Consider the following 21,058-nt stretch of genomic DNA (forward strand, 5'->3'; position numbering starts at 1 on the left):
GGGTCTCATGCGATGAGCGATGACAGCGTGTAGAGTACGGAAGCTGGAATGTTGCGCCGGAAGACGATAGCTGTCTGAGTAACACCAATTAATTTCTCCAGGCTGCAAGGTGGCCAAAGTTATATTCCACGCGCAAGTTGGGGCAATGTCAGGGTGCGGCTGACTTGACTGCCTTGCATCAGAGGCCGCCAGGGCAATTGACGAGTAGTCGTCAATGGCCTTATCACGTTGTAGCTGCTTATTAGTCAATGACTAGAACTTGCATGTAAATGGCCGCGGGCCGTTGGTGCTGGAAGCTTTGTGTCGAAGGTATGATGTCTTGGGGCTGGTCGGCAGTGCCATCTGACCATGCGCGAGTCTGCAGCGTGGCGGCCGGTCAACTCAATCTGTGGTAGCCCTGTCACCGTGCTTTGCCGGGTAGTTCTCCCCGCTGTATACTAACAAATTAACATCGAATCAGCATGGGAGACGTGAGCGACGTGCAACCTAGCGCCAGTCGGCCGGTTCGACACATCTGCGCGATTTTGGTACACCATGTCTAAGAAGGCAGGCTTCTGGAAAGACTTCGCCTCATTGTGGCTGTGAGCGGTGCGGCCAGTCGAATAATCTCCGGCCATGCACATGTTCCTCCACAATAGGTAATCGAGTAATCCACTTCCGTTGCGCAGTTCGACATCTGTTAGACGTCGCTGTGTAAGGTGTAGAAAGGACGGCTGCCTATACTGGGTATGCGGAGGCATTTCGGTATGGTAAAGCCTACGTTTGCCGAGCTGGACCAACACCTTGACCCTTTCGGATGCAGTGTCTTGCTTTCTTTCGCGCGCGATAGCAGGACTGCTACGCGGAATCCCTGACCTCGGCTATGAGGGAGCTTGTCCTTGACGCCCTCCCCCAGATTACCGTGAACACGTAGATGGGGTGATCAGGTCAAGCGAACGTCTAGCCGTGTTGAGTAAATGACACCCCTTCAGACCAACGCCCTACACATCGCCAAGCAAGAAGCAGCCTGACAAAGTGCCTTACAGCCGGCAGAGCAGCTGCGCCGTGGGCTCATCAATTTGTCCCTGCACTAGATGCTGCAGTAGTACGTGCTGGTATGCATGCACTCCACTCGTACAGATATGTAGCTAGCGAGCCTCACTCTTTCTTTGCATGTGTTTGCGGCTCTGCGCACTCACTTCCCCTTCGGCTCAAACAATACACTGACGTACTCTGCTTTGAAATCGTCAATTGCGCAGAGACAACTGCATGCCCGACTTCTCGGGTATGACACGATAGGATCCTTCAACAGCCATTTCATCAAGTCACCAAGCGAGAGCGGATGCGACTGTGTTGCAGAACTCAACATAATTATACTTGAGGACCCAACGCCGAAATGACGGAGCGGGTCCAGCCCAAAGGAGTATTAGGGCAAGTAATTTGGCCAAAAGATACCAAAGCAAGCAACGCAGACAAAGTATGGCCGTGACAGTACGTATATGCGGACAATAAGACATGCGAATATGAGATACAACAGAAGAAGCCGAATCCTAAGCAAGACATGTACAGGAACAGATACACCGAGCCCACCCGAAATAACCTTTGACTTGATGTCGGGTATCATCTAAAAGGAAGAAACGTATGGAGCAGCATGGTATCGTACAAGAGTCGACCACGAAACTACCTTTTCCCCCATTGTAGTCAGACATCGATCATGTCATCAGATCCCTGACTTGGTGTCGGATCAGAACAAGACCACGCGCGCATGCGGACGATAATGTCGAGATCCGGATCCCCGTCTAGTCACGAAGCCTCGTTAGGAGCATAGAATAGAACAATCTCGCCCCTATCATTTCTTCGGAGACGTAGATCCTTCCAGAGCTCTTTCTCGTCATCAGCCTTGGAGGGCGCGCGGGCATGGTGCTCGTGACGCTCGCGATGATACCGTTTCAGAGCCTTGTTGACACTCATGCCGCGCTCGGAGTCTGGACCCTTGGTGATGAAGGACATGAACAGTCCTGCAGGCGAAGAGATAGGTGCCACGTCTCCGGTGGGCCGCACAATCAGCTGGCCTTGGCCATCTGGCTCCGGAGAGTTTGTTGCCGAACGATGGTACTCAATGGCCTTGACCGCTTTGCTCTCGCGCGGTGGTGGCGACACAGAAGACGAGTATTGCCGACGACGGACTCGGCGAACCTCAGTTGTAGAATCCTCGCGCTTCTTCTTGGGCCTGATCTTGACGAGAGCAGTGCTAGCCTTGCGCTCTTTGCGCTCCTTATCGCGGCCCCTGTCCTTTTCCTTCTTCTCTGCTTGCTCACGAGCCTTGGTGTCAGCCTTGCGCTGCTTAGCTTGCTCCGCCTCGTATTCTCGCTGCGCGCGCATAAGAGCCTTCGAGTTACCCTGCTTGGCGCGTTTCATGGGGCTCAGAGGCGAGTTGACATAGTCACCAGAGTCATCCGGCGAAGGTGGGAACTCAGGTCGGGCAAGCAGTCTGTTCAGCCCTCCAGTGAGACCAGAGTGAAGCGTCGCGGGCGCATCTGCCATCATAGTGTCTCTTTCCTCCTGGGCGCGGACTAGCGACATATCGAGTTCACTGGGCGAATTGCGCTTGCGCTTGCGATCGGTTTTCTTCGACGTGGTTTCAACATCCGTGTCGCGCGACTTGTTCCTCGAGTGCTTTGACTTGGAGGCAGGTGTAGTGTACGAGTCGTAGCGCTCATTGGAAGGACGAACTTGCTCGTTCCCGTACGAGAAGCCGTTTTGTGCAAAGGACTCGTCGTCGTCGGGCACCTGGAACTTCATGACGTCGGCGATTGTAGGCATGTACTGCTCCTCGTATGCAGGTGGCTGACTGTCTTCAAGCATGCGCGCTTCGTTGATGGGCGCGCTCGTTCTCGGAACATTGGGTGTCGACGAGGGGTCAAGGAAATCGAAGACATTAGGAGCCTCAATAGCCTCTTGCTGGTGATAGCCTAGAGAGTGCGCCGCTGGCGGAGGAGTGGGCGCACGAGGCGGGGCATCCACGACTGCGACGGCGTTGTCATCATTGCGCGCTTCTTCGACGGATGCGTTGTGAGGAGTGATGGCTTGAGAGTTGTCGTGGTAGGCGCTGTCTCTCTTCTGTTGCGGGCCCTTCTTCTTCTCTTTGTAGAGTTTGCCCTGGTACTTTTGGTCTTCGGTTATGCAGGCCTACCATGTGTCAGTTAGCGACTGCGAAGGGTGAAAAATTGAATACGGCGCAATGCGCGACGCGGGCGCACAAGTTGCAACAGTCGCAGCGTGCTGTTCTAGCAGCAACGGGTCGCCATGTAGGGCAAGAAAGGTATGATGCGTACCGTATGAGATTTGTACGAGGTTCCTGGGAAGTGGACCATGCAGTCGAGGCAGGTAAAGGAAGCGCCATAGCATTGGTTACGATGCCCGTCAAGCTTCTTCTTTGTGAGGACGTCTCCACAGCCCTAGACCGTCACAGTAAGCCTTCAATGCATCTCCAGGGAAGGGGCCAATGGTGGGGAGAATATGGACATGGGGCTCAAGTAAGTACCTCGCAGGAGAAGGACACCATGGTGGAAAGATGAGGGTCGATAGACAAGTAGCGGTGAACAGCTGGCAGACGGTCAATGGAGGAGAGGATGAAGAGTCGGTGTATGGAGGGGGTGCCGCGTCGTTATCACCCCTCGCTGGCCCAGGTAAGGTTTCAGTTGTTTGGGATACAACAAAAGTCGTTATGGCGCTAAGTTGCTTTGGGAACAGGCCCCTGACAATGCGCGCCTCGCGACCATCCCGAAATACATCATGCGACCGCGCATCTTGCATGCAGCCTGTTAGCGCCTGCGAATAGCTGCCATCCCAAGCCACGCGCCCGCCGAACTGGTGGGCTGCCCATGGTCATCTCCTAATGGATCGCCGACCTGTAGCATCGCTTTGCCATGACGCACGACCATCACACACGGTTGGAAAGTTGGAGAGGGGCACGGTGTCGCAGGTAGAGTACTATGCTTCATTCTATCGTCCTTCTATCGGGCTTGATAAGGGCATGCTGTTTGGCGCGCATCTTGCTTGCGTGGCTCTCTTCACGACAGGGCTTCACCTGTCTGAAGGCTGATCACTGAGCAGTCATTCGCTAGGGTGTGCTTAGGGCAATCTCGAGTCCGGTTTACATCCCACCACCATCGAAGCCACTTCTCGACATGCCGTGTGAAACCTGGCTGACGAACTCTGCGATCTGCCGGGAAGGCCGGAGGAGCTCCGTCGATACCTTTCAGCTATCGTCTTGACTATTGGCTTATTGGCTCCTCTTCCAAGTCGTTAGCCATCGTTTGCGGCGTAGCAAGTACCCGCAAATAGAGATATCGTGACCATGTCGCAACCCCCTTCTGCGCAGCACAGTGTCTCGGGCATTTCGCATCTCAAGTCCGCTGTGCCGTCCAACCCCACCTTGCATGCGAATCCGTCTTACGTGTTTCAAGATGGAGTTTGGGCTCTCGTAAAGGATACATTGGCAAGTGTATCCTCTTGAGCTATGCGCTTTGCCTGGTGATCCTTCCCCTACCCTAGCGCTTCATGGTCCGGGGTCTCATGCAGCTGTGTCTTTGCTCGATGCTGTCGGCTCCTCGTCTCCACACTAGATGTTGGTGTACGCAGTCAGTTTATGTCTCATATGTAGTTCGTACAGGGATACTACTTACACCACAATCATATGCATCACCTATATCTTCACAACTGAACTCGGGCTTGCCCAGCCTCTTGTTGACGATATTGTGTACGTAGCAACCCCACATGGCGGCTGCTGTCCGCGACGATACTTGAGGAGGATACTTTGCGAGTACTTGCCCGAAGTGCTCTGCGCATTCCCCGCTGCAATTCCAGTCAGTTTGCGCATGACCTTTGTGTGCGCCACACGGTGTAAGACATACCAAGGGTACAGGCGTTGGAACAGGTGTACGTATGACCGCAGTGCCTCTTGCTCCTCGTCGGTAGGGCTTTCGGGGAAGCGAGCAAAGGTTGTGTGTAAGACTTTCCACGCGGCGCGACCGAGTTCTGCCCTGCGTTTGCTTGTCAGTCTGCCCGTGTTCTGTACATGGTGTCTGCGCAGAGGCTGTGATGCACATACTTTGCCGTCGCATTCTCCAACTTTGGCGCGATCGCATGTCCGGTGAGCACGGCTTCGCTGGTACGACCCAGCTTCTTCTCGACCGATGTTGGTGCTAGATGTGATGGCGTTACTTTGTAGGGCCCTACAAGCACGAACGAGCACAGGGCAAAGACGACTAGAGCAAGGAGAGCAAACCGGGCCCTGGGGCCACTGATGCGCATCATGGTGAAGTGTTTAGGTCAGATCTCCGAGGTGAGAAAACGAGATTTCAAGGTGGTGAGACGCGTTCCATGGTTCACTGTGGAATGCGAATGGCTGTCATCTATGGCCACGCACTCGATGCCTCAGATAGCGCCAAGCTTGCGGCTTCGAAGCATCACGCCCGAGTGGTCCCACCATGCGGGTAAATCTGCAGGTACATGTGTGCAATCGAAGCTAGTTCGCATTCGACAACGCCATTAGCATTCTCCGCGATGGGAAATCAATAAAGTGCAGTTGGTGAGCTTTTGGTACGCTGCGACGGGTGCCGGGGGATATTACCGGTCTACGTCATCCGATATCGCAGTAGGGCTGAGCTTGCTGGTCCTCCGAAAGCGTTCAAAACTTCAAAATTGCCCATTGACCAATCTGCATATTGGCTCGCGCTTCAGCACACGACACCGTAACTCACTGCAAATAACACAACCATGTCAGACTTTCCTCCTTCACCCGTCGATACCATTGGTACGTCAATCGCTGAGCGGGTTGCCGGCACGTTCCACGCAGCGCAAAGGCCCACGCTAACTCAACTACAGACTGGAGCAATGTGGGCTTCAAGATCCGAGAAGGTAAGACTTAATCCTGTTACGAATGAACTCGGCGAGTGCATAAACTGGGACATGCACGAGAAGGTATTGAGAGGGCGCCCAAAGTGTGTTTGTACTGCGTATATCCACCCCGCCGTGGAGTCACCCACCAGTACGATTTCGAACTCTTCCTAACTTTACAAAGTCGCTGGCCATGTTGAATCACACTACTCTGTTGAGACCGGCAAATGGACCCCCCCAGTCTTTGTCGAGGATCCATTCCTGCGCATCCACGGCATGGCACCCGGTCTGAATTACGGGATGCAGTGCTACGAGGGTATGAAGGCCTTCCGAGCACCAAATAACACCATAAACATCTTCAGGCCCAACAAGAATGCCGAAAGGATGCAACACTCGGCCTCTTTTATTTCCATCCCAGAGGTACCGACAGACCACTTCCTCGCCTGCTGCAGTATGGCTGTAGGAATGAACGCGGCATACGTGCCACCTCATGAGACCGGGGCGGCCATGTACATCCGACCACTGCTCTTCGGTAGCTCAGCGCAGCTTGGCCTGAACCCGCCACAGGAGTACACATTCGTAGTCTACTGTATTCCAACAGGTGTCTACCATGGATCAAACCCGGTAGATGCCGTCATCCTTGAGGACTTTGACCGCGCCGCGCCGGAGGGAACTGGATCAGCAAAGGTCGGAGGCAACTACGCTCCAGTATTGCGGCATAGCGAGAAGGCGTACAAGGCAGGCTACGGCATTACCCTGCACCTTGACAGCAAGACCAGAAGCGTCGTTGACGAGTTCTCAACGTCCGCATTCATTGGAGTGAAGAAGGATGGCGACAAGGTCAAGCTTGTTGCATCTAACAGCAAAAACGTCATCCAGAGTGTGACTGGAGACAGCGTCCTCAGGATTGCGGAATCATTTGGCTGGGAAGCCGAGTCCCGAGAGGTACTATATTCGCTTTGCAAACGTGCTACACTCAGCTAACAATTTTAGATCGCGTATGAAGAACTCAAGTCCTTCGACGAAGTCCTTGCTGCAGGAACCGCGGCGGCTCTTGTTCCCATCAAATCTATCACTCTACCATCGAAGGATGACAAGTTCACGTATGCAGAGGCACAGCAAGAACCAGGCCCAGTATGCAAGAAGCTTCTTACGACACTGAAAGGTATCCAGCAAGGAAAGATTGAAGACAAGCAGAGCTGGCTTTTCAAGGTGGAGAGGCCTGAGCAGTTTGGAAAACAAGAACAGGCAAACGGGGCCAAGATTGTCGGACAACTGCCTTGAGAGGATGGGTCGAGTGCGCTTTCCGGTCTTCACGCATGCAGAAATGACTATAGATGACCAAGGCAAGGACAAACTTGTCAAGGTTGTAAACGCAGGCCTGTACAGAAAAGACTGATGAATAATGCAATGCAAAAAGAAAACACTGCTTCAACTATATGGCCGGATTTGCTTTGTCCTATACTTAGACTTGACTGTTACAACCCAGACATCCAAGCACGGTTGAAACAGACAAGAGCAACATGATACTGGGAACGCGGAGCTCGCAATCGTGGTACACGTTTGCGATGGCTTAAAGCTGTTCGCGCCGCGAGACTTTAAGTGCCGAGGTGGCCCAGAACTATCTTGGTCGACACCCCCACACAGTCTAGCCAAAACGCATACGTCATCCCTGCTTTTCACCCGCATAATCGAGGTGCACCATTTGAGCGCGCGTCTATCCAACCGTGCAACGAGGCAGACAGACACCCAACATCCCTACCCTCTCGCATAACCACGAGGTCCGAAACCTTGGTATACCCCGCCAGTAGTTGCAGCCTCGCACAAAATTAATAGCACGCCTGTGCCACGCGATCCTACGCCGAGTCACAGCGCAAACGCCTACAGCATGCCTGGATCGTTTTCGAGAATCAGGGACAAGGCCAGGCGCCACCTGGGTGATCCTAGTCCGGATGAGGCCTATCTTTCTTGTGAGTCGGGACGCAGGGACTGTGAGAGGGTAAAAACTGACTGAGGGCAGATCATGATGTGAGGGGTGTGTATGCGTCACCTGTTCTTTGACTTGCGCTTCCATGTGCTTTTGACAACCACGACGGTAGTACTGACGGCTGCCAACAGTAACGCGAGCCGATCTAGACAGCATCAAGTCTAACGACTGGCTCACGGACAATGTGCGTACACCATTACCCCTCTGCACACCACAACTAGGGCTAACATAGACCCAAGGCCATCGCCTTCTGGCAAGAATACCTCGAACGCGAAGAGCTCAATGCCTTCCCCAAAGCCTCCATCGTCCTCCTCCGCCCCTCCATGTCCTACATGCTCATGCAATCCGCCGAGCCCCTCTCCTTGAAAGAAGTCCTCCCCAACTTCACTCACACAACACACGTCTTCCTGCCCATAAATGACAACACCGACGTCACACAAGCCGAAGGCGGCTCACATTGGTCCCTCCTTCTCGTTTCCATCATCGATGGCGTTTCATTCCACTACGACTCCATGACTCAGTCCAACGAGCGCGAAGCACGAAGCACAACCATGAAGCTGGAACAACTACTAGGAAAGCGACTGCGGTTTATCCCTATGAGTGATAGTCCGCAGCAAGAAAACGGAAGTGATTGTGGTGTGTTCGTCTGTGTGCTTATGCGGCATTTGCTGCTCAAGAGGCTGCTTCGGGCCGATGCGAGCAAGAAGGTCAGCATGAGCATGCGGGATGCACACATAAACGCAAAAGATGGACGGAGAACTATGCTCAAGGTCATCGAAGAGAGGAGAGACGAGGGAAAGCGGAGACGCTCGTATGTTTCCGAAACATCATTGTCATTGGGAAGGAGAAGCTAACACGCGTGCAGAGGCAGTCATTCACCCTTTAGAAATCCCTCCGCCCACTCCAAGAGCCCACCACGCATAGGCGACGAACAATCGCAGGAGCGCTAGTAGCCGCTGAGATTTGCATCAGACTAATATCCCTGATTTGGCTCCATTACGTGGAGACTTTATGAGCACCTGTGTGCACGAAGGCGCTGTGCTTTGCTACGCCTGTCGCCTCGGTAATACACAAGCGAGCGTCGGATACTGTCTGAATGAGGTAGCAGGCGGAGTAGGTCATGATTTACGATTTATGTGCTTCATGTTTACGCAAATATATGAATGGTTAGCATCGGCACCGGAGTACTTTTACTGGAGACGCACATAATACATACCACGAAAAAGACGTACACAGCGAATCAGACTACGATTTTCAATACTTCGGTCTACATCAATGTTGATACCATATCAGTCACTAGCTGTTCTATGAGTGTTAACGCCATCCATGCATGACAACCAGCTCCGACCCAACTCCCAGGTTTTGCTCTCCACAAGCTAGAAGAGTGCGTACTCGATAACATGTCTCAAAGTGTTCTAGTCAAATGTAGATGGCGTCTAAATTGTCTTCTCGTCAGGCTTGGTCTCTTTGGGCTTGGTCTCTTTGGGCTTGGTCTCTTTGGGCACGAGGTTGCCCTGATCATCCCGCGGTATACGTTCCCAACCCGTCTTGAATCGCTTGTGGCTTGCATCGAAGCGAGGGAAAGGATGAGCCTCAGTATTCAGGACGATTTGATCGAGAGGAAGGAGATCGTTGGGGGAAAAGAGAAGGTACATGTACTTCAGTGTCTCAGCCTGCATTGTGTGTTAGTAAATAAATTCAGTTATTTTGATGTATAAGGGAAGGGTAAAAGCGAGGGGAGGTACTTACAAGCCAGAAACTCTCCATATTGTCTCGCGATGGAGGAGGTATCTTTGTGACATCGCCAATACTAGAGAAACCACCATTGTCCTCTACGATAGTGTGTTTGACAAAAGCTTCGAACATGTCCCAACCCCATTCGCGGTAGATGTCGTCGCCGGTTATACGCCACATGTATAGCAGAGATTCCACCGTCTCTGGTCGCTGGAGGTTGTGTGTATCAGCTGGCTTGAGGTCAAAATCGCCCTTCCAGCCTTCACCGTCGGGGATACTGGTGTCGAGCTCAGACTTGGATGCTAAGATCTCGGTGCGGTACATCTTTGGTGGGTCGTCCAGCTCGAAATACGCAATCTCAGGCGCGAGACCTGTGGCGGTTACTTTGTACATGCCCATACAAGTCTTTGTGAGCTCGCGAGCGAGGGTGATGTCTTCCTCTTGTGCTTTGCCCCAGGTGGGTAGCTTGCGCGCATCAGCGAGAGGAATGCCACCGGTTGCTGCTAGGGCGATGGTACCAGGCAGGAAACAGACTAGGTGATCCATCTTGGGGTGCAATTTCCCTTCAATTCCGTTTGGTCGCTCTCCTAACACAGTAAAGTGGCTGTTTTTCGTATAGGTGAGAAGATGCTTCTTTGCGCCGTTGAGCGACTCATTCCACATCTCTTGATAGATTGGTTCTTGCTTCTGGGTCTGGAGGTACTGCTTGATAAGGTACTCGTAGTAACTGTCACCACGACTGCCCCATCGGATCTCGTTGCCGCGGAAGGTTCCCCTGTCTGCGTAGATGAAGATAGGTAGAAGACCGTCTTTAGCACCGTTGTTGTCAACGACTTGCATCACCTTTTCAGCTACATCCCAGTAATGTTTCTCACCGGTAATGAAGGCCAAGTATTTCATCTCAAGTTGCAGAGTAGTTGCTTCAGCTGTAGAAGACGCACCACCGTCGGCGTGCGAGGCTTCGCCTTTGGCATCTCTAAGAATGACACTGGCCCACGGAACACCCGAAGGTGACTCGTACGCGCCCATGAGACGGTCTGCCAAATCGGTTGCTTTTTCCAAGAACAGGTCCTCTTCGTTCTGATTCTCGGGCTTCAGGCCCGGAAGTGTCTCTTGCAAGTAGTGCGCAGACAGCAGACCACCAAGCATGCGTATAGTCGTTTCGAAGGTATTGACATCTTGCTTCTTGTCGTAATCGAGGCTTGTTGCAATCCATTGACGCGCGTGGTTGACTTCCTTTGTCAGGTTCATAATCATGAGCGTATCGAGGGCGTCCACGATAATCCAGCCCAGGCCGTTGGGCTCTGCCATGTATCGACCCTTCTTCGAAACGGGATGGTACTCGTCGTAGCCCCAGCCGTGCTCCTCATATGCGTTCCAGCTCAATAAAAAGGCATCCTTTACTGCTTGTCTCCGCTTCTCCCAGTCAACTTTGCTCTTCTTTCCGGCAGCGCTTCCGCCCATGTTTGACAGTAAGCTCTTCCCCTTGTCCTTCTCATCTTGCACTACATCCACACTTGTCCCTCCACTTGACCATCCAAACCAGTAGAAAAGCCCGAGCACGACCAGTGCTATCAATGACATGCCCCTCTTACTCTTCAGAAAGCCTCTCCTCCCCCTCGCGCCGCCGCCGCCGCCATATCCGTATACCTTTCCTGAAGGCTTGTCCTTATACATTGGCAAGCCCTTCTCGTTTCCCGGTAGTTTGTTCCAAACATTATCTTCAAACTTGCGTTGCGCGCTCTCGAAGTTGGGTACGTTGCGCGGGATGGCGAAGGACATGTCTGAGTCCTGAATCGCCTGTTTCGTGGCCTCGACCGCCTGCTTGGTCGATTCGACGGCTTGTGAGGCTTTCTTGTTGGCGGCGTTCTGGAGGACGGCGAAGGCGGAGGGTGTCTTGAACGTTGCTTTGCTTCGGAGGTTGAATGGATCGCGTGTCAAGTTCATGAGGCGGCGCGACGCGTAGTGCTAAACAAATGATAGACCAAGCGGAGCGAGTGTAAGTTCACCCTTGCAAAGTCTGACAAGCTGTCATCTTGCTCCAAACTCGCAATGGATTCTGGAAGCAATGCTCAAAGCGCCCTCTGACTCGCCAGGTGTTCATTGCTCACCCCCGATGTATGTGGCTTGGCGCAACAGGGGTCCCGCATCGTAGAGCCATCAGCCACAGCGGAGTCCAACGGGGGAGCTCCACCCCTCTACATCTCAGCCTCTGCGACTCGCAAGCATCGCTCTTCCTCGTACTACAAGTCAGAGATACGCGTGTCCGGGCACAGGCACGCTCACAGCCACCTTCCGTAGTCTTGGGCTTATCTCTGCGCCATGGGTACTTAAGGAGTAGCTGCGATGCAGCGATTGAACATTTCAGATGCGTTTAGACAAGCTGTTCCTATGATCATCGCATACCCTGCCGTATTTACACCATTACCGCGTCTTGTCGTCATTGCTGTTTACGAGTTACGTGATGGCTTTTTACACCAAAGACGAAGCGCGCTTCCTATTCTTTGCCCTCTTTTCCTGTCTGCCCTTACATCGTTGCTTTCGGCTTGCCCGCACTTCGTCACCTACAGTAAAGAGGTCGGATACTCCCAAGATCGGAGAGTCACAGTCCAGAGAATCTTTACGGAAGAAGAAGATAGAGCGACACGATTCTCCTTCTACAACATCCATCTTACCTAGCAAAACACCATGTCAGGCGCAAGCATGAAGCGCATACAAATCACACCGGATGGCTCAGGTCCACCTACAAAACTCAACACTGACGTCCCTGCCTCTTTACCTGACGCCAAAGAGACCAGGATTCATCCCCAAAACGCCCCAGACGCTTCAACAAATGCTTCACTCTTCTTCGTCGGGACTGCCACTACAATTCTAGAGTGGGAAGGCATCCGCATTCTCACAGATCCCAACTTCCTCCATGCTGGCGACCATGTTCATCTAGGACCAGGTGTCGGTGCAACAAGACAGACCAACCCCGCGATCGATTTGGAAGAGCTACCAAGGATCGACGTGATTCTGCTTTCGCATTACCATGAAGATCACTTTGACCGAGAAGTAGAGGAGAAACTGTCAAAGGGTCTCCCAATCATCACTACGCCACACGCCAAGGAATGCTTGACAGGCAAAGGCGAAGAATCATTCAAGAACGTACATGCGCTCGACTTCTGGCACAGTTTGCTTCTCGATGTATCGCAGTCAGACCAAACAAGTGGTAGCGGTCCAAAGCCCAGCATCAAAGTCACAGGAATGCCTGGAAAGCATGTACCTCCTGGCCCGTTAAATGTTGCAAATGAGATTCTTGGCGCTGTACCGCCTACAAACGGCTGGATGGTTGAGCTCGGGTACTCCGATGGTTCCTCTAGCGACGGTAGCGATTTTGAGAATGGATACCGAATCTATATCTCTGGCGACACGCTGATGGTAGACGAGCTCAAGGAGATCCCTGAGCGGTACAAGGATCACAACATCGACTTGATGCTAGTCCATCTGGGAGGCACCACAATTCCTGGTCCCAAGATGCCGTTGCTGATGGTCACAATGGACGCAGAACAGGGCGTACAGCTGATGCAGCTTATCAACCCCGACCTCACAATCCCGATCCACTACGACGATTACGATGTTTTCCTGAGTCCCTTGGACGACTTCAAGAAGGCTGTACATGCGGCTGGATTGGATAGCAAGGTTGTGTATCTAGACCGCAAGGATCAGTACAAGTTCAACGTGAAACAAGGACAGAAGCAGCCGAAGCAATCGCTGTATTAGTAGCCATATCTGTAATGACTCGGTAACTAGCTGTTCAGCAATATTGATCATGATACATGATGATTCTTGGTGCACGTCGGAAACAAGTCGTGATTCGGAATGAAGTTTGACTTTTTTCATTCCTGGTGGTAACCCAATCTGAAGGGTTCCGTAGTTGCCATTGAACAAAATTTATCCGTTGAGACGCCGCCCGCCATGCCTTCGTGCTTCGTGCGCATCATGCGTTGATGTCCTTGCACACTTCCGTCCTCAGTTCCTTATGCGTTCGATCCGTTTATGCGGTGCGCTTGCCCTTGGGGTTCTTCTTGCCGACGTCGGTGATGGTAAGACCTGCAAATGTTAGACTCACGTCGCTGGCCACGTGTTATTGATTGTTTGTGCGTACCCGGGGGCAGACTCTGCTTGAGCTTCTCGGCCTTGTCGGTGTCCTTAAGGACGAGGGTGTAGACGTTGGTGGAGCATCGGACCTTGAACTTGATGTTGTTGACCTTCTTGTTCTTCTTTATGCGGGCGGCTGCAATACTGTCAGTCCAGATCTCTCATCACATTCTCTGCCTCGATTGTCGCAGCTTTCTGCATCTCCCGCTTCTTGTGCACAATTCCTCTTCCTACTGCGACCGCAACCTCCCCCTAACAAAATTGGTAGACGTACAGCTGGCATCCTTGCGCCTGCAGATCTCGATGAACTGCTTGATGTCGGAAACTTCGGAAGGCATCTTGACGATTTGTGTGTTGACGGGTCGTTGGAATTCGGAATCGATCGTGAAGTTCGGGAACGCAATATTGTTGTGGACTCTGGCCCCGGGGAGACCTCGCTTGAAAAGCACGGGCTACAAAGGGGCTGGCCGCAAGCGTTGCTGCTTCGGGCTTGGTGGGGTGACGACGTGTGTGGCGTAAACGAGCGAGGCAACCTTGGAATGTAGATGCGTTGCATGTGAGACAGCGCTGCCTACACTTAAATCCTACAAATCCCGCGAAATTCAGACAGATATCTCATTCAATCCCCACAACTGCGCTCAAAACTCTTCAATCTCACCTGTTCTCCTAGCCACGACTTCCACTTCCATCCTTCAGCATGCCGACTCCTATCGATCGCGCGGTGCAACAACGTGTAGGTTACTCATGGCTATCCTGGCATCTGCTATACATAGTGGGCCTTCTGCATGTTGCTTTTGTACTATACTAAGACAATTCAGGGCCCGTTCTTCGCTTTTGCTGCAGTAGTTGCTGGTGTTGCAGCATGGAGTATTTGGGGACAAGACATCTTTCCCAGTCAAGACCCTACTGGAGGTACGCAAACACACGCCCTTTAGATTGTCGAATGACTCCATTTTCGACTTTGCTAATATCGTTTTCAGACCCAGAGACATGGACACACGACCAATGCGTTACTTGGCTCAAGCACGTAAGTTCTCTCATGGCTGACACATCCGACAAGATCCACTCTAGTTCTGGCTACTGTCAAACTGCTGTGGCATTATGCAGATTATGGATGACTTCGATCATGCAGTTTTGTGCTAACACTATGGCAGAGGAATCTACACCCCTCTCCACTCGCAACGACAGCTGAACTGCTGGAGAGGATCAAGGCGAACATGAGGGTAGCAAGAGAGCGGACGCCAGGGCAATAAATCATATTAGCCGTCGCATAACTGGATAGTCCTTCAACCCAAACTATGCTCACCAGTACCTTGTGTTGGCTACTGAATACATGATGTTAAGCAATCATAAGCACTTTTCCCCTTCGCGGCATTGGTAGTCGCCTCACTAAGCATTTGTCGATCCGTTCGTGAATTCAATACCGTTGGTAGTTGCCAGCCGGGCTTTGACCAACTCCTCTGAGGTCCTCAAAAACTCCGAATCACTCCAGGCCTCATTTTTTTATACCTCAACGCCATACTCCTTCCGACGCACTTTTGTCGAACTTGCACTCAACCAGCAACCTAGTTGCTACCTTCTGCCTTCTTGAACGCCTGCAGAATCCCTATACTAGCACTGTAGTGTTCAGTCTCCTCAGCATAAGCGTTCTCCTCTTGTGTCATGATTTGATGGAGACGATCCAGCTCCTCGGCCATACGCTGCTTGTAGGGAATCATCTCTTTGTCGATCACAGCTTGTTTGTGAGCGGTATCGCTACGCTTCTTGCGCAGTTCTTCGAGCTTCTTGCGCTGATCCGCAAGCTGTCGCTCGATTGACATGGGCTTTGGGGTAGGTGAGCGCAGAAGGGTACTTGAAACTACAGGCTCAACTAAGAGTGCAGGAGGCGTCAGGACGGCCTTGGTGCGCTTTGGCTCGGACGTTGCGCTATTTGTGGTGCGTATCTGACGCTTGGTCGGTATAGCTGCGACGGGCGGGGTATCTGGCTTCTTTCCCATACTCGTGATACCACTGATTGGCGCTGGTCTCTCAACCGGCTTCTTTCCTTGCGTGATGGGCGACTGTGGAGGCTTCCTAACTGTTTCTTCCGCTGCGACCGCGGGTCTCTCTGGATGTGAGATTGCGGACTTGGCCTCGAGACCTGGAAGATTGGACAACTTCGCGATAGAGTTGGCTGCCGGCTCAGGAGGCGTAACAGCAATTTTGTCAACAACCTTATCGCCATCATTGCCAGTAGAGATAGTAGGAGCGTCTCTATCAGTCTCGAGACTGTCGAGCGCCTTCTTGACTCTTACTTTGAGGCCCGGCTTTGCGCTTCTTGCTGGAGTAGAAGGTTTGCTAGGAGACATTGGGGATGATGATGATGATCGGGACGAGGCCTCCCCGTCGTTCTTACACGGTTTTTCGCCCAATAGCAGAGGGGGTACGGGATTTAGGAATAGGGTATGCGGTTTGGGCTTCTCTTTGCTGTTCGGGTCATGAGTCATCTCCATTTCTCGCTTTAAAATGTCTTCTGAACAACCGTGTAAACACAATATTCGAGAAAGATGCCTGACAAACTCACCTTGACTTCGATAGTGGAAACGAAATATGGCCCAGGGCTCTGTGCCTGGACGTTTCGCGTCCACCTTGCGCTGTTGAAGACTTGGCTGTCTGTCCTCTAGAAGAGCAGCGTTCGTCTCGAACGACATCCTGAAAGTCGGAGGGATGACCTTGTAACTCGCCTTCTGTTCCATACTACCTGTTTGCTTATCTCCGATGCTACCTCCGACTGTGAAGTACTTTTTAACTTCACCTACATCGTGCCAAGTTCCTAGCTGTCGGGTAATGTACAGGCGCAGTTCCAAAGTTCCGATTGTCTCGGGGTCATTATTTTGTGTCGTAGCGAAACCTAGCAGTGGTGCCACGGTGATGTCGGTATCAATGATCCCCTTCGTAGTCTTGTACAGAAACTTTACTGTTTCTATCTTCCTCTTGTTCTGAAAGCTTACCGCTTTGGCTGCGTACGAGTTTGCCTTACGAAGTACTCCGTCCACGATAGTATCCCAGGCCACGGCCAGAGTCTGAGAATTGGTCAGATAAGCCTGTTGAGCATGTACAAGTAGGACTTACCGTGCCAGAGAACTGGCCTCTGATGCGAGGTTTATCGCCCTCATACAGAGCCACGTAGCAACATATTGCTTTGTCCCTTGGATCGATATATTCACCGTACTCTTTCAATGCCGGAACTTGGCCTTCGATGAAGACGTTGACCTCGGCTGTTCTGTCGGTGTCCTTCTCAGTGACTTTCATTTTCAGAGCTTTATCGTGGGACGATCAATATATCTTTGATAACAGCTGGATGACAATGGTAAGCGATCATGAAATGGTGACTGTAGTAGGACTGCCTAGACGACTAGACGGAACTATACAAGCTAGCGAGTAGGTCGTTGAGGGCTGATAGGGCTTCTGAAGTACAGTGCCTGTAGCGCTGGAAGCAAGGAAATCGTCGTAGCTAGAGCACTTTTTTTTTTTCGCTGACTGGGTGAGCTACAAACCGCGGGTTATGTTCGTGTATCGGCTGGATCGCTATTCATAGTACGGATGTCACAAGAGAGTCCAGTGCATGCCCAAACAAAAGAGGAGTAGAAGTGATAGGTAGGGGAAATGGTGAAGAGATGAAAGGCCGTCTTATATGCTAGTAGCAAGCGAAGACAGATGAGAGGTAAGGTGAAAGTAAAGCCAGCCTCGTGCGTGACGTGTGCTGAAGGAGTGTCGCTGGCATCGCGACCACCATGTCTACCAAGGCTCAAGTGAGAGTCACCTGAGAGGTATCTGGAGCTCAGCTATACATGAAAACCGATGTATGCCGTAATCATCCTTATATCGTGCTGGAAGATGCCCCTCGATTGTTCGAACAAAGATGTGGTTCCGTGGAGCAGCACACGTTCAATAGCTGAAGACCACGGTAGTCGCCGTCGTTCTATATGATTATTTCTTCCTGCTCTTTCGACGTCTGGCATTCTCGGTAACCCAAGTATCTGGAATACGACTTTTGCTAAATACGTGTGAAAGATGGATTTTCTTTACCATCCGACGAAATGACAAGACATGGTGAGGATATCTGGCAAAACCTACAAGGCAAAGTAGTCTCAGACTGCCATTGCGCATCGTAAGAACAGTTGCAAGATACTATGAAGAGGGCCAACTGCCGTTCTGACTGCTTATCACCTGAAACCTGGTACGGATGAAACACGCATGCACTACGCGAACCATGGTCGGTACTATCACATGCAAATGAGGCCGTGGTGGATTGCGCACAAATGGCTGGGCAGTTGTGGAAAATCGGAGTATATGCCGACTAGGACACGAGCAAAAATAGGAAAAAGCAAGTAGCATAGAGAGTGAAAGGCACGAACAGGGCTGCGCCGGAGGCAACAGACAGAGCGAGCCGCGGCGGAAGGACGGATGCGGTCATTTGCCAAGCGCGGTTTCTTCCTTCGGTTCGGATGCATTTTCGGGGGACGGCAGCTCGAGCTGGTTTCTCTCTACCTCAAATCCCTCACCACCAGCCCAACGCCGCAACTCCACCATGTTGTCGAGGACCTCTCAACGAACAGCGCAGGTACGGACATGTCGATGCGCTTGCAATTGGCGGTCATGGCGGAAATTCGAGTGCTAATGCGCCCATACAGACGCTCCTGCGGGGCGCGAAGCCTGCCGCTCGATGGGCATCCCCAATGGCTACTCGATGTACGAAGACGCCCTGAAGTATTCGGAGCAATGCAGAGTCTAACGCGGCGACAGCAATGGCCACGGTCACCCAGGACATCTTCAAGCCCACCAAGTTCGGCGGCAAATACACTGTCACCTTGATTCCTGGTACGCGCGATAGCCGCCCATAAACCCGATCTACTTTCTGAACATGCGCAGGTGACGGTATCGGTGCTGAGGTCTCCGAGTCGGTCAAGGAGATCTTCAAGGCGGACAACGTCCCCATTGAGTGGGAGCAGGTCGACGTGTCTGGTGTCGACTCGGGCAACGTCCACTCCGAGGAGCTCCTCCGCGAGTCGATTGCTTCGCTCAAGCGCAACAAGCTCGGTCTTAAGGGTATCCTCCACACTCCCGTCGAGCGCTCCGGCCACCGTTCCTTCAACGTTGCTCTCCGTCAAGAGCTCGACATCTACGCCTCCATCGTCCTCCTCAAGAACATCCCCGGCTACGAGACGCGCCACAAGGACATCGACTTCTGCATTATCCGTGAGAACACCGAGGGTGAATACTCCGGTCTCGAGCACCAGTCGGTCAACGGCGTCGTTGAGTCGCTCAAGATCATCACCCGTGAGAAGTCGGAGCGCATCGCCAAGTTTGCCTTCGCCTTTGCGCTCGCCAACAACCGCAAGAAGGTTACCTGCATCCACAAGGCCAACATCATGAAGCTTGCCGATGGTCTGTTCCGCAACACTGTCAAGCGTGTTGGTGAGGACTACCCCACTCTCGAGACCAACGACATGATCGTCGACAACGCCTCCATGCAGTGTGTCTCAAGGCCACAGCAATTCGACGTCATGGTCATGCCCAACTTGTACGGAGGTATCCTGTCCAACATCGGTGCCGGTCTTGTCGGTGGCCCTGGTATCGTCCCCGGTTGCAACATGGGCCGCAACGTCGCCGTTTTCGAGCCTGGATGCCGTCACGTCGGTCTCGACATCAAGGGCAAGGACCAGGCCAACCCCACCGCTCTGATCCTGTCCGCTGCCATGATGCTCCGTCACATTGGTCTCGATGACCACGCCAACCGCATCTCGCAGTCCGTCTACAAGGTTATCGCTGACGGGTGAGTTTTCTTTGTCAAGTCAGAAAGTAATCCATGACTAACATTCTCTAGCACTGCCCGCACACGCGACATGGGAGGCAACACCACCACCCACGAGTTCACCCGCGCAGTTCTGAACCAGATGGAGAAGGCATGATTTAACCATCATGGTCTTCGTGTTTGCTAAGCTTTGATCTAGCGCGATGATACCGTCAAATCTAGGCCTCGGCTCACATTGGGTTAACCTATGATAGGGAGCAATAACACATTTTCTTAACGATTGGACGCAATGGCACTTGTACAACTACCAGCTGGAATGTGAATAGAGCTGTACTTGTAGGTGGTATATAGCATGCTGCATGATTGAATTGACCATTCTTATACCCTCCTGAAAATGCCAAAACCAGAACTCCGTGCTATGCGTAACATCGTGATGATGGTGTCGTGGGTATATCTAGAATTGGATCCTCCTCTTCCTGCCAGTGTACTTGGACGACGCCTTGACAACCTTGCCTTGCCTCTCCATCTGCTCCTTCTTCTTCATGATGTATGCTTTGCTGCCCTTGCGTTCTTCACCTCTCTTCATGCCCTTTGCCTTTCTTCGTGCATCATCGACGTCAACGCCTTCCATGCCCCTCACAACACCTGTGATGTCGCCATCGAGCGCTCCTCCGCCCACAGTTAGGACAAGATATGTCTTTGCGCTCTTGGTTCCCATGTCATCCTCAAGAAGACCCGCACCGAAACCGGCCTTGATGGCTGCCTGCGCCACCATTTTCTTCTGTGCATCGTTCTTTGGGTAGAACTGACAGACAGCCCTCCCTCCTCTCTTCAGACTCGCATAGAGCTGGTTGAAGAACCTCGATAATCTGCCCGCAGGACTCTCCTCACTAGTTTCAGCGTTACACAGCCATTGGACTGCACTGATACTGATGGCAGCGTCGAAGGTTCCTGGTCTGAACGGTACACCTTGGCCTGCGTCGGCTAGCAGCAAATCTCCTTCTACCTCTTTCTCCAACGCAACGCCCAGCATGGATGCGCTAATGTCAAAGCCAATCCATACGTGTGGGCCGCCAGGTGTGCCTTGTTCTGCGGTTTGCGACAGGATCTCGCCACTAAGACCGGAGCCGCAGCCAATGTCGAGAATCATGGAGGGCGAGGAAAGTGCGAGAAGGGAGAGGGCGCGATGGGTCATTGTGGATTGAATCTTCTGGATACGCGAAGAGGTTGTGTATTTTCGCGATTCCGAGTCATTGTAGAAGAGATCGGGGGGTCTGTAGAAAAGTAAGCGCTGAATTCCTCGCTATGCGACTTGCGATATTGCGAAGAGGCGTGCGTACAGGATGTCTTCGGGGCGCGACATGGTTGCGGTTGTGGGCTGTGACTCTCTCTGCAACAAGCGCAGTACTCTTTGGTTCGCTTTGACTTGTGCGACTGGGGGCTGCAAGGGAACTGTGGGAAGCGAGCGTGATGTGTCGGTTGGTCGATTCACTCAAGCCAAGAGTTCGACGACTTTTTGGTGT

The 21,058-nt window shown here is 52.3% G+C and overlaps 11 protein-coding genes across 11 annotated transcripts; 5 read left to right on the plus strand and 6 right to left on the minus strand.

The window, feature by feature from the left end:
• Positions 1 to 1,333: 1,333 nt before the first annotated feature.
• Positions 1,334 to 3,775, minus strand: CC77DRAFT_1020052 (hypothetical protein). The gene is made up of 3 exons (XM_018524969.1): positions 3,524 to 3,775; positions 3,315 to 3,437; positions 1,334 to 3,168 (listed from the first exon to the last, which is right to left on the minus strand). Exons 1-3 carry the CDS (start codon positions 3,542 to 3,544, stop codon positions 1,783 to 1,785), a joined length of 1,530 nt encoding a protein of 509 aa, XP_018386686.1. The 5' UTR covers positions 3,545 to 3,775; the 3' UTR covers positions 1,334 to 1,782.
• A 780-nt stretch (positions 3,776 to 4,555) lies between these two features.
• On the minus strand, positions 4,556 to 5,298 carry CC77DRAFT_1030870 (hypothetical protein; the record flags this gene model as incomplete). Its single annotated transcript, XM_018526618.1, has 4 exons — positions 4,556 to 4,603; positions 4,668 to 4,836; positions 4,896 to 5,024; positions 5,093 to 5,298. The coding sequence occupies 4 exons, from the start codon at positions 5,296 to 5,298 to the stop codon at positions 4,556 to 4,558; spliced, it is 552 nt and encodes a 183-aa protein (XP_018386687.1).
• Positions 5,299 to 5,484: 186 nt separating this feature from the next.
• On the plus strand, positions 5,485 to 7,373 carry CC77DRAFT_1020056 (branched-chain amino acid aminotransferase II). The gene is made up of 4 exons (XM_018524970.1): positions 5,485 to 5,797; positions 5,869 to 5,901; positions 6,065 to 6,825; positions 6,874 to 7,373. The coding sequence occupies exons 1-4, from the start codon at positions 5,761 to 5,763 to the stop codon at positions 7,162 to 7,164; spliced, it is 1,122 nt and encodes a 373-aa protein (XP_018386688.1). The 5' UTR covers positions 5,485 to 5,760; the 3' UTR covers positions 7,165 to 7,373.
• Positions 7,374 to 7,768: 395 nt separating this feature from the next.
• CC77DRAFT_934510 (cysteine proteinase) lies at positions 7,769 to 8,817 on the plus strand (the record flags this gene model as incomplete). The annotated part of the gene is made up of 5 exons (XM_018534385.1): positions 7,769 to 7,850; positions 7,901 to 7,915; positions 7,999 to 8,051; positions 8,107 to 8,678; positions 8,733 to 8,817. 5 exons carry the CDS (start codon positions 7,769 to 7,771, stop codon positions 8,815 to 8,817), a joined length of 807 nt encoding a protein of 268 aa, XP_018386689.1.
• Positions 8,818 to 9,092: 275 nt separating this feature from the next.
• On the minus strand, positions 9,093 to 11,708 carry CC77DRAFT_988245 (seven-hairpin glycosidase). Its single transcript, XM_018536268.1, has 2 exons — positions 9,617 to 11,708; positions 9,093 to 9,540 (listed from the first exon to the last, which is right to left on the minus strand). The coding sequence occupies exons 1-2, from the start codon at positions 11,546 to 11,548 to the stop codon at positions 9,304 to 9,306; spliced, it is 2,169 nt and encodes a 722-aa protein (XP_018386690.1). The 5' UTR covers positions 11,549 to 11,708; the 3' UTR covers positions 9,093 to 9,303.
• A 91-nt stretch (positions 11,709 to 11,799) lies between these two features.
• On the plus strand, positions 11,800 to 13,439 carry CC77DRAFT_1020060 (Metallo-hydrolase/oxidoreductase). Its single transcript, XM_018524971.1, has one exon. It carries the CDS (start codon positions 12,290 to 12,292, stop codon positions 13,361 to 13,363), a length of 1,074 nt encoding a protein of 357 aa, XP_018386691.1. The 5' UTR covers positions 11,800 to 12,289; the 3' UTR covers positions 13,364 to 13,439.
• Positions 13,440 to 13,529: 90 nt separating this feature from the next.
• Positions 13,530 to 14,114, minus strand: CC77DRAFT_1094443 (ribosomal protein L38e). Its single transcript, XM_018529741.1, has 3 exons — positions 14,016 to 14,114; positions 13,749 to 13,877; positions 13,530 to 13,693 (listed from the first exon to the last, which is right to left on the minus strand). The coding sequence occupies exons 1-3, from the start codon at positions 14,077 to 14,079 to the stop codon at positions 13,638 to 13,640; spliced, it is 249 nt and encodes an 82-aa protein (XP_018386692.1). The 5' UTR covers positions 14,080 to 14,114; the 3' UTR covers positions 13,530 to 13,637.
• Positions 14,115 to 14,438: 324 nt separating this feature from the next.
• CC77DRAFT_1094444 (hypothetical protein) lies at positions 14,439 to 14,994 on the plus strand (the record flags this gene model as incomplete). The annotated part of the gene is made up of 4 exons (XM_018529742.1): positions 14,439 to 14,474; positions 14,560 to 14,653; positions 14,722 to 14,768; positions 14,896 to 14,994. 4 exons carry the CDS (start codon positions 14,439 to 14,441, stop codon positions 14,992 to 14,994), a joined length of 276 nt encoding a protein of 91 aa, XP_018386693.1.
• Positions 14,990 to 17,319, minus strand: CC77DRAFT_962101 (hypothetical protein). Its single transcript, XM_018535637.1, has 3 exons — positions 16,853 to 17,319; positions 16,305 to 16,803; positions 14,990 to 16,253 (listed from the first exon to the last, which is right to left on the minus strand). The coding sequence occupies exons 1-3, from the start codon at positions 17,030 to 17,032 to the stop codon at positions 15,307 to 15,309; spliced, it is 1,626 nt and encodes a 541-aa protein (XP_018386694.1). The 5' UTR covers positions 17,033 to 17,319; the 3' UTR covers positions 14,990 to 15,306.
• A 969-nt stretch (positions 17,320 to 18,288) lies between these two features.
• On the plus strand, positions 18,289 to 19,934 carry CC77DRAFT_1020065 (isocitrate dehydrogenase subunit 1 mitochondrial precursor). Its single transcript, XM_018524972.1, has 5 exons — positions 18,289 to 18,344; positions 18,415 to 18,472; positions 18,527 to 18,601; positions 18,653 to 19,556; positions 19,608 to 19,934. The coding sequence occupies exons 1-5, from the start codon at positions 18,312 to 18,314 to the stop codon at positions 19,690 to 19,692; spliced, it is 1,155 nt and encodes a 384-aa protein (XP_018386695.1). The 5' UTR covers positions 18,289 to 18,311; the 3' UTR covers positions 19,693 to 19,934.
• CC77DRAFT_863684 (S-adenosyl-L-methionine-dependent methyltransferase) lies at positions 19,584 to 21,055 on the minus strand. The gene is made up of 2 exons (XM_018533470.1): positions 20,876 to 21,055; positions 19,584 to 20,809 (listed from the first exon to the last, which is right to left on the minus strand). Exons 1-2 carry the CDS (start codon positions 20,896 to 20,898, stop codon positions 19,990 to 19,992), a joined length of 843 nt encoding a protein of 280 aa, XP_018386696.1. The 5' UTR covers positions 20,899 to 21,055; the 3' UTR covers positions 19,584 to 19,989.
• Positions 21,056 to 21,058: the final 3 nt, after the last annotated feature.

This window comes from Alternaria alternata, assembly GCF_001642055.1.
Source record: "Alternaria alternata strain SRC1lrK2f unplaced genomic scaffold CC77scaffold_9, whole genome shotgun sequence".
Classification (NCBI taxonomy): domain Eukaryota; kingdom Fungi; phylum Ascomycota; class Dothideomycetes; order Pleosporales; family Pleosporaceae; genus Alternaria; species Alternaria alternata.

Excerpts from the sequence above, each read along its gene's own strand:
- CC77DRAFT_1020052 (XM_018524969.1), bottom strand. The coding sequence starts at position 3,544 with ATGGTGTCCTTCTCCTGCGAG. Across the intron at positions 3,438-3,523 it reads TGGTGTCCTTCTCCTGCGAG|GGCTGTGGAGACGTCCTCAC; the intron begins GTACTTACTTGA and ends GTGACGGTCTAG. Across the intron at positions 3,169-3,314 it reads CCTCGTACAAATCTCATACG|GCCTGCATAACCGAAGACCA; the intron begins GTACGCATCATA and ends GACACATGGTAG.
- CC77DRAFT_988245 (XM_018536268.1), bottom strand. The coding sequence starts at position 11,548 with ATGAACTTGACACGCGATCCATTCAACCTCCGAAGCAAAGCAACGTTC. Across the intron at positions 9,541-9,616 it reads ATATGGAGAGTTTCTGGCTT|GCTGAGACACTGAAGTACAT; the intron begins GTAAGTACCTCC and ends CACACAATGCAG.
- CC77DRAFT_1020065 (XM_018524972.1), top strand. The coding sequence starts at position 18,312 with ATGTTGTCGAGGACCTCTCAACGAACAGCGCAG. Across the intron at positions 18,345-18,414 it reads CCTCTCAACGAACAGCGCAG|ACGCTCCTGCGGGGCGCGAA; the intron begins GTACGGACATGT and ends GCGCCCATACAG. Across the intron at positions 18,473-18,526 it reads ATCCCCAATGGCTACTCGAT|CAATGGCCACGGTCACCCAG; the intron begins GTACGAAGACGC and ends ACGCGGCGACAG.
- CC77DRAFT_1020060 (XM_018524971.1), top strand. The coding sequence starts at position 12,290 with ATGTCAGGCGCAAGCATGAAGCGCATACAAATCACACCGGATGGCTCA.
- CC77DRAFT_1020056 (XM_018524970.1), top strand. The coding sequence starts at position 5,761 with ATGTCAGACTTTCCTCCTTCACCCGTCGATACCATTG. Across the intron at positions 5,798-5,868 it reads TTCACCCGTCGATACCATTG|ACTGGAGCAATGTGGGCTTC; the intron begins GTACGTCAATCG and ends ACTCAACTACAG. Across the intron at positions 5,902-6,064 it reads GGGCTTCAAGATCCGAGAAG|TCGCTGGCCATGTTGAATCA; the intron begins GTAAGACTTAAT and ends AACTTTACAAAG.
- CC77DRAFT_863684 (XM_018533470.1), bottom strand. The coding sequence starts at position 20,898 with ATGTCGCGCCCCGAAGACATCCT. Across the intron at positions 20,810-20,875 it reads TCGCGCCCCGAAGACATCCT|ACCCCCCGATCTCTTCTACA; the intron begins GTACGCACGCCT and ends ACTTTTCTACAG.
- CC77DRAFT_962101 (XM_018535637.1), bottom strand. The coding sequence starts at position 17,032 with ATGAAAGTCACTGAGAAGGACACCGACAGAACAGCCGAGGTCAACGTC. Across the intron at positions 16,804-16,852 it reads GAGGCCAGTTCTCTGGCACG|ACTCTGGCCGTGGCCTGGGA; the intron begins GTAAGTCCTACT and ends ACCAATTCTCAG. Across the intron at positions 16,254-16,304 it reads TTTCCACTATCGAAGTCAAG|AAGACATTTTAAAGCGAGAA; the intron begins GTGAGTTTGTCA and ends ACGGTTGTTCAG.
- CC77DRAFT_1094443 (XM_018529741.1), bottom strand. The coding sequence starts at position 14,079 with ATGCCTTCCGAAGTTTCCGACATCAAGCAGTTCATCGAGATCTGCAGG. Across the intron at positions 13,878-14,015 it reads CAGGCGCAAGGATGCCAGCT|CCGCCCGCATAAAGAAGAAC; the intron begins GTACGTCTACCA and ends ACAGTATTGCAG. Across the intron at positions 13,694-13,748 it reads CAAGCAGAGTCTGCCCCCGG|GTCTTACCATCACCGACGTC; the intron begins GTACGCACAAAC and ends TAACATTTGCAG.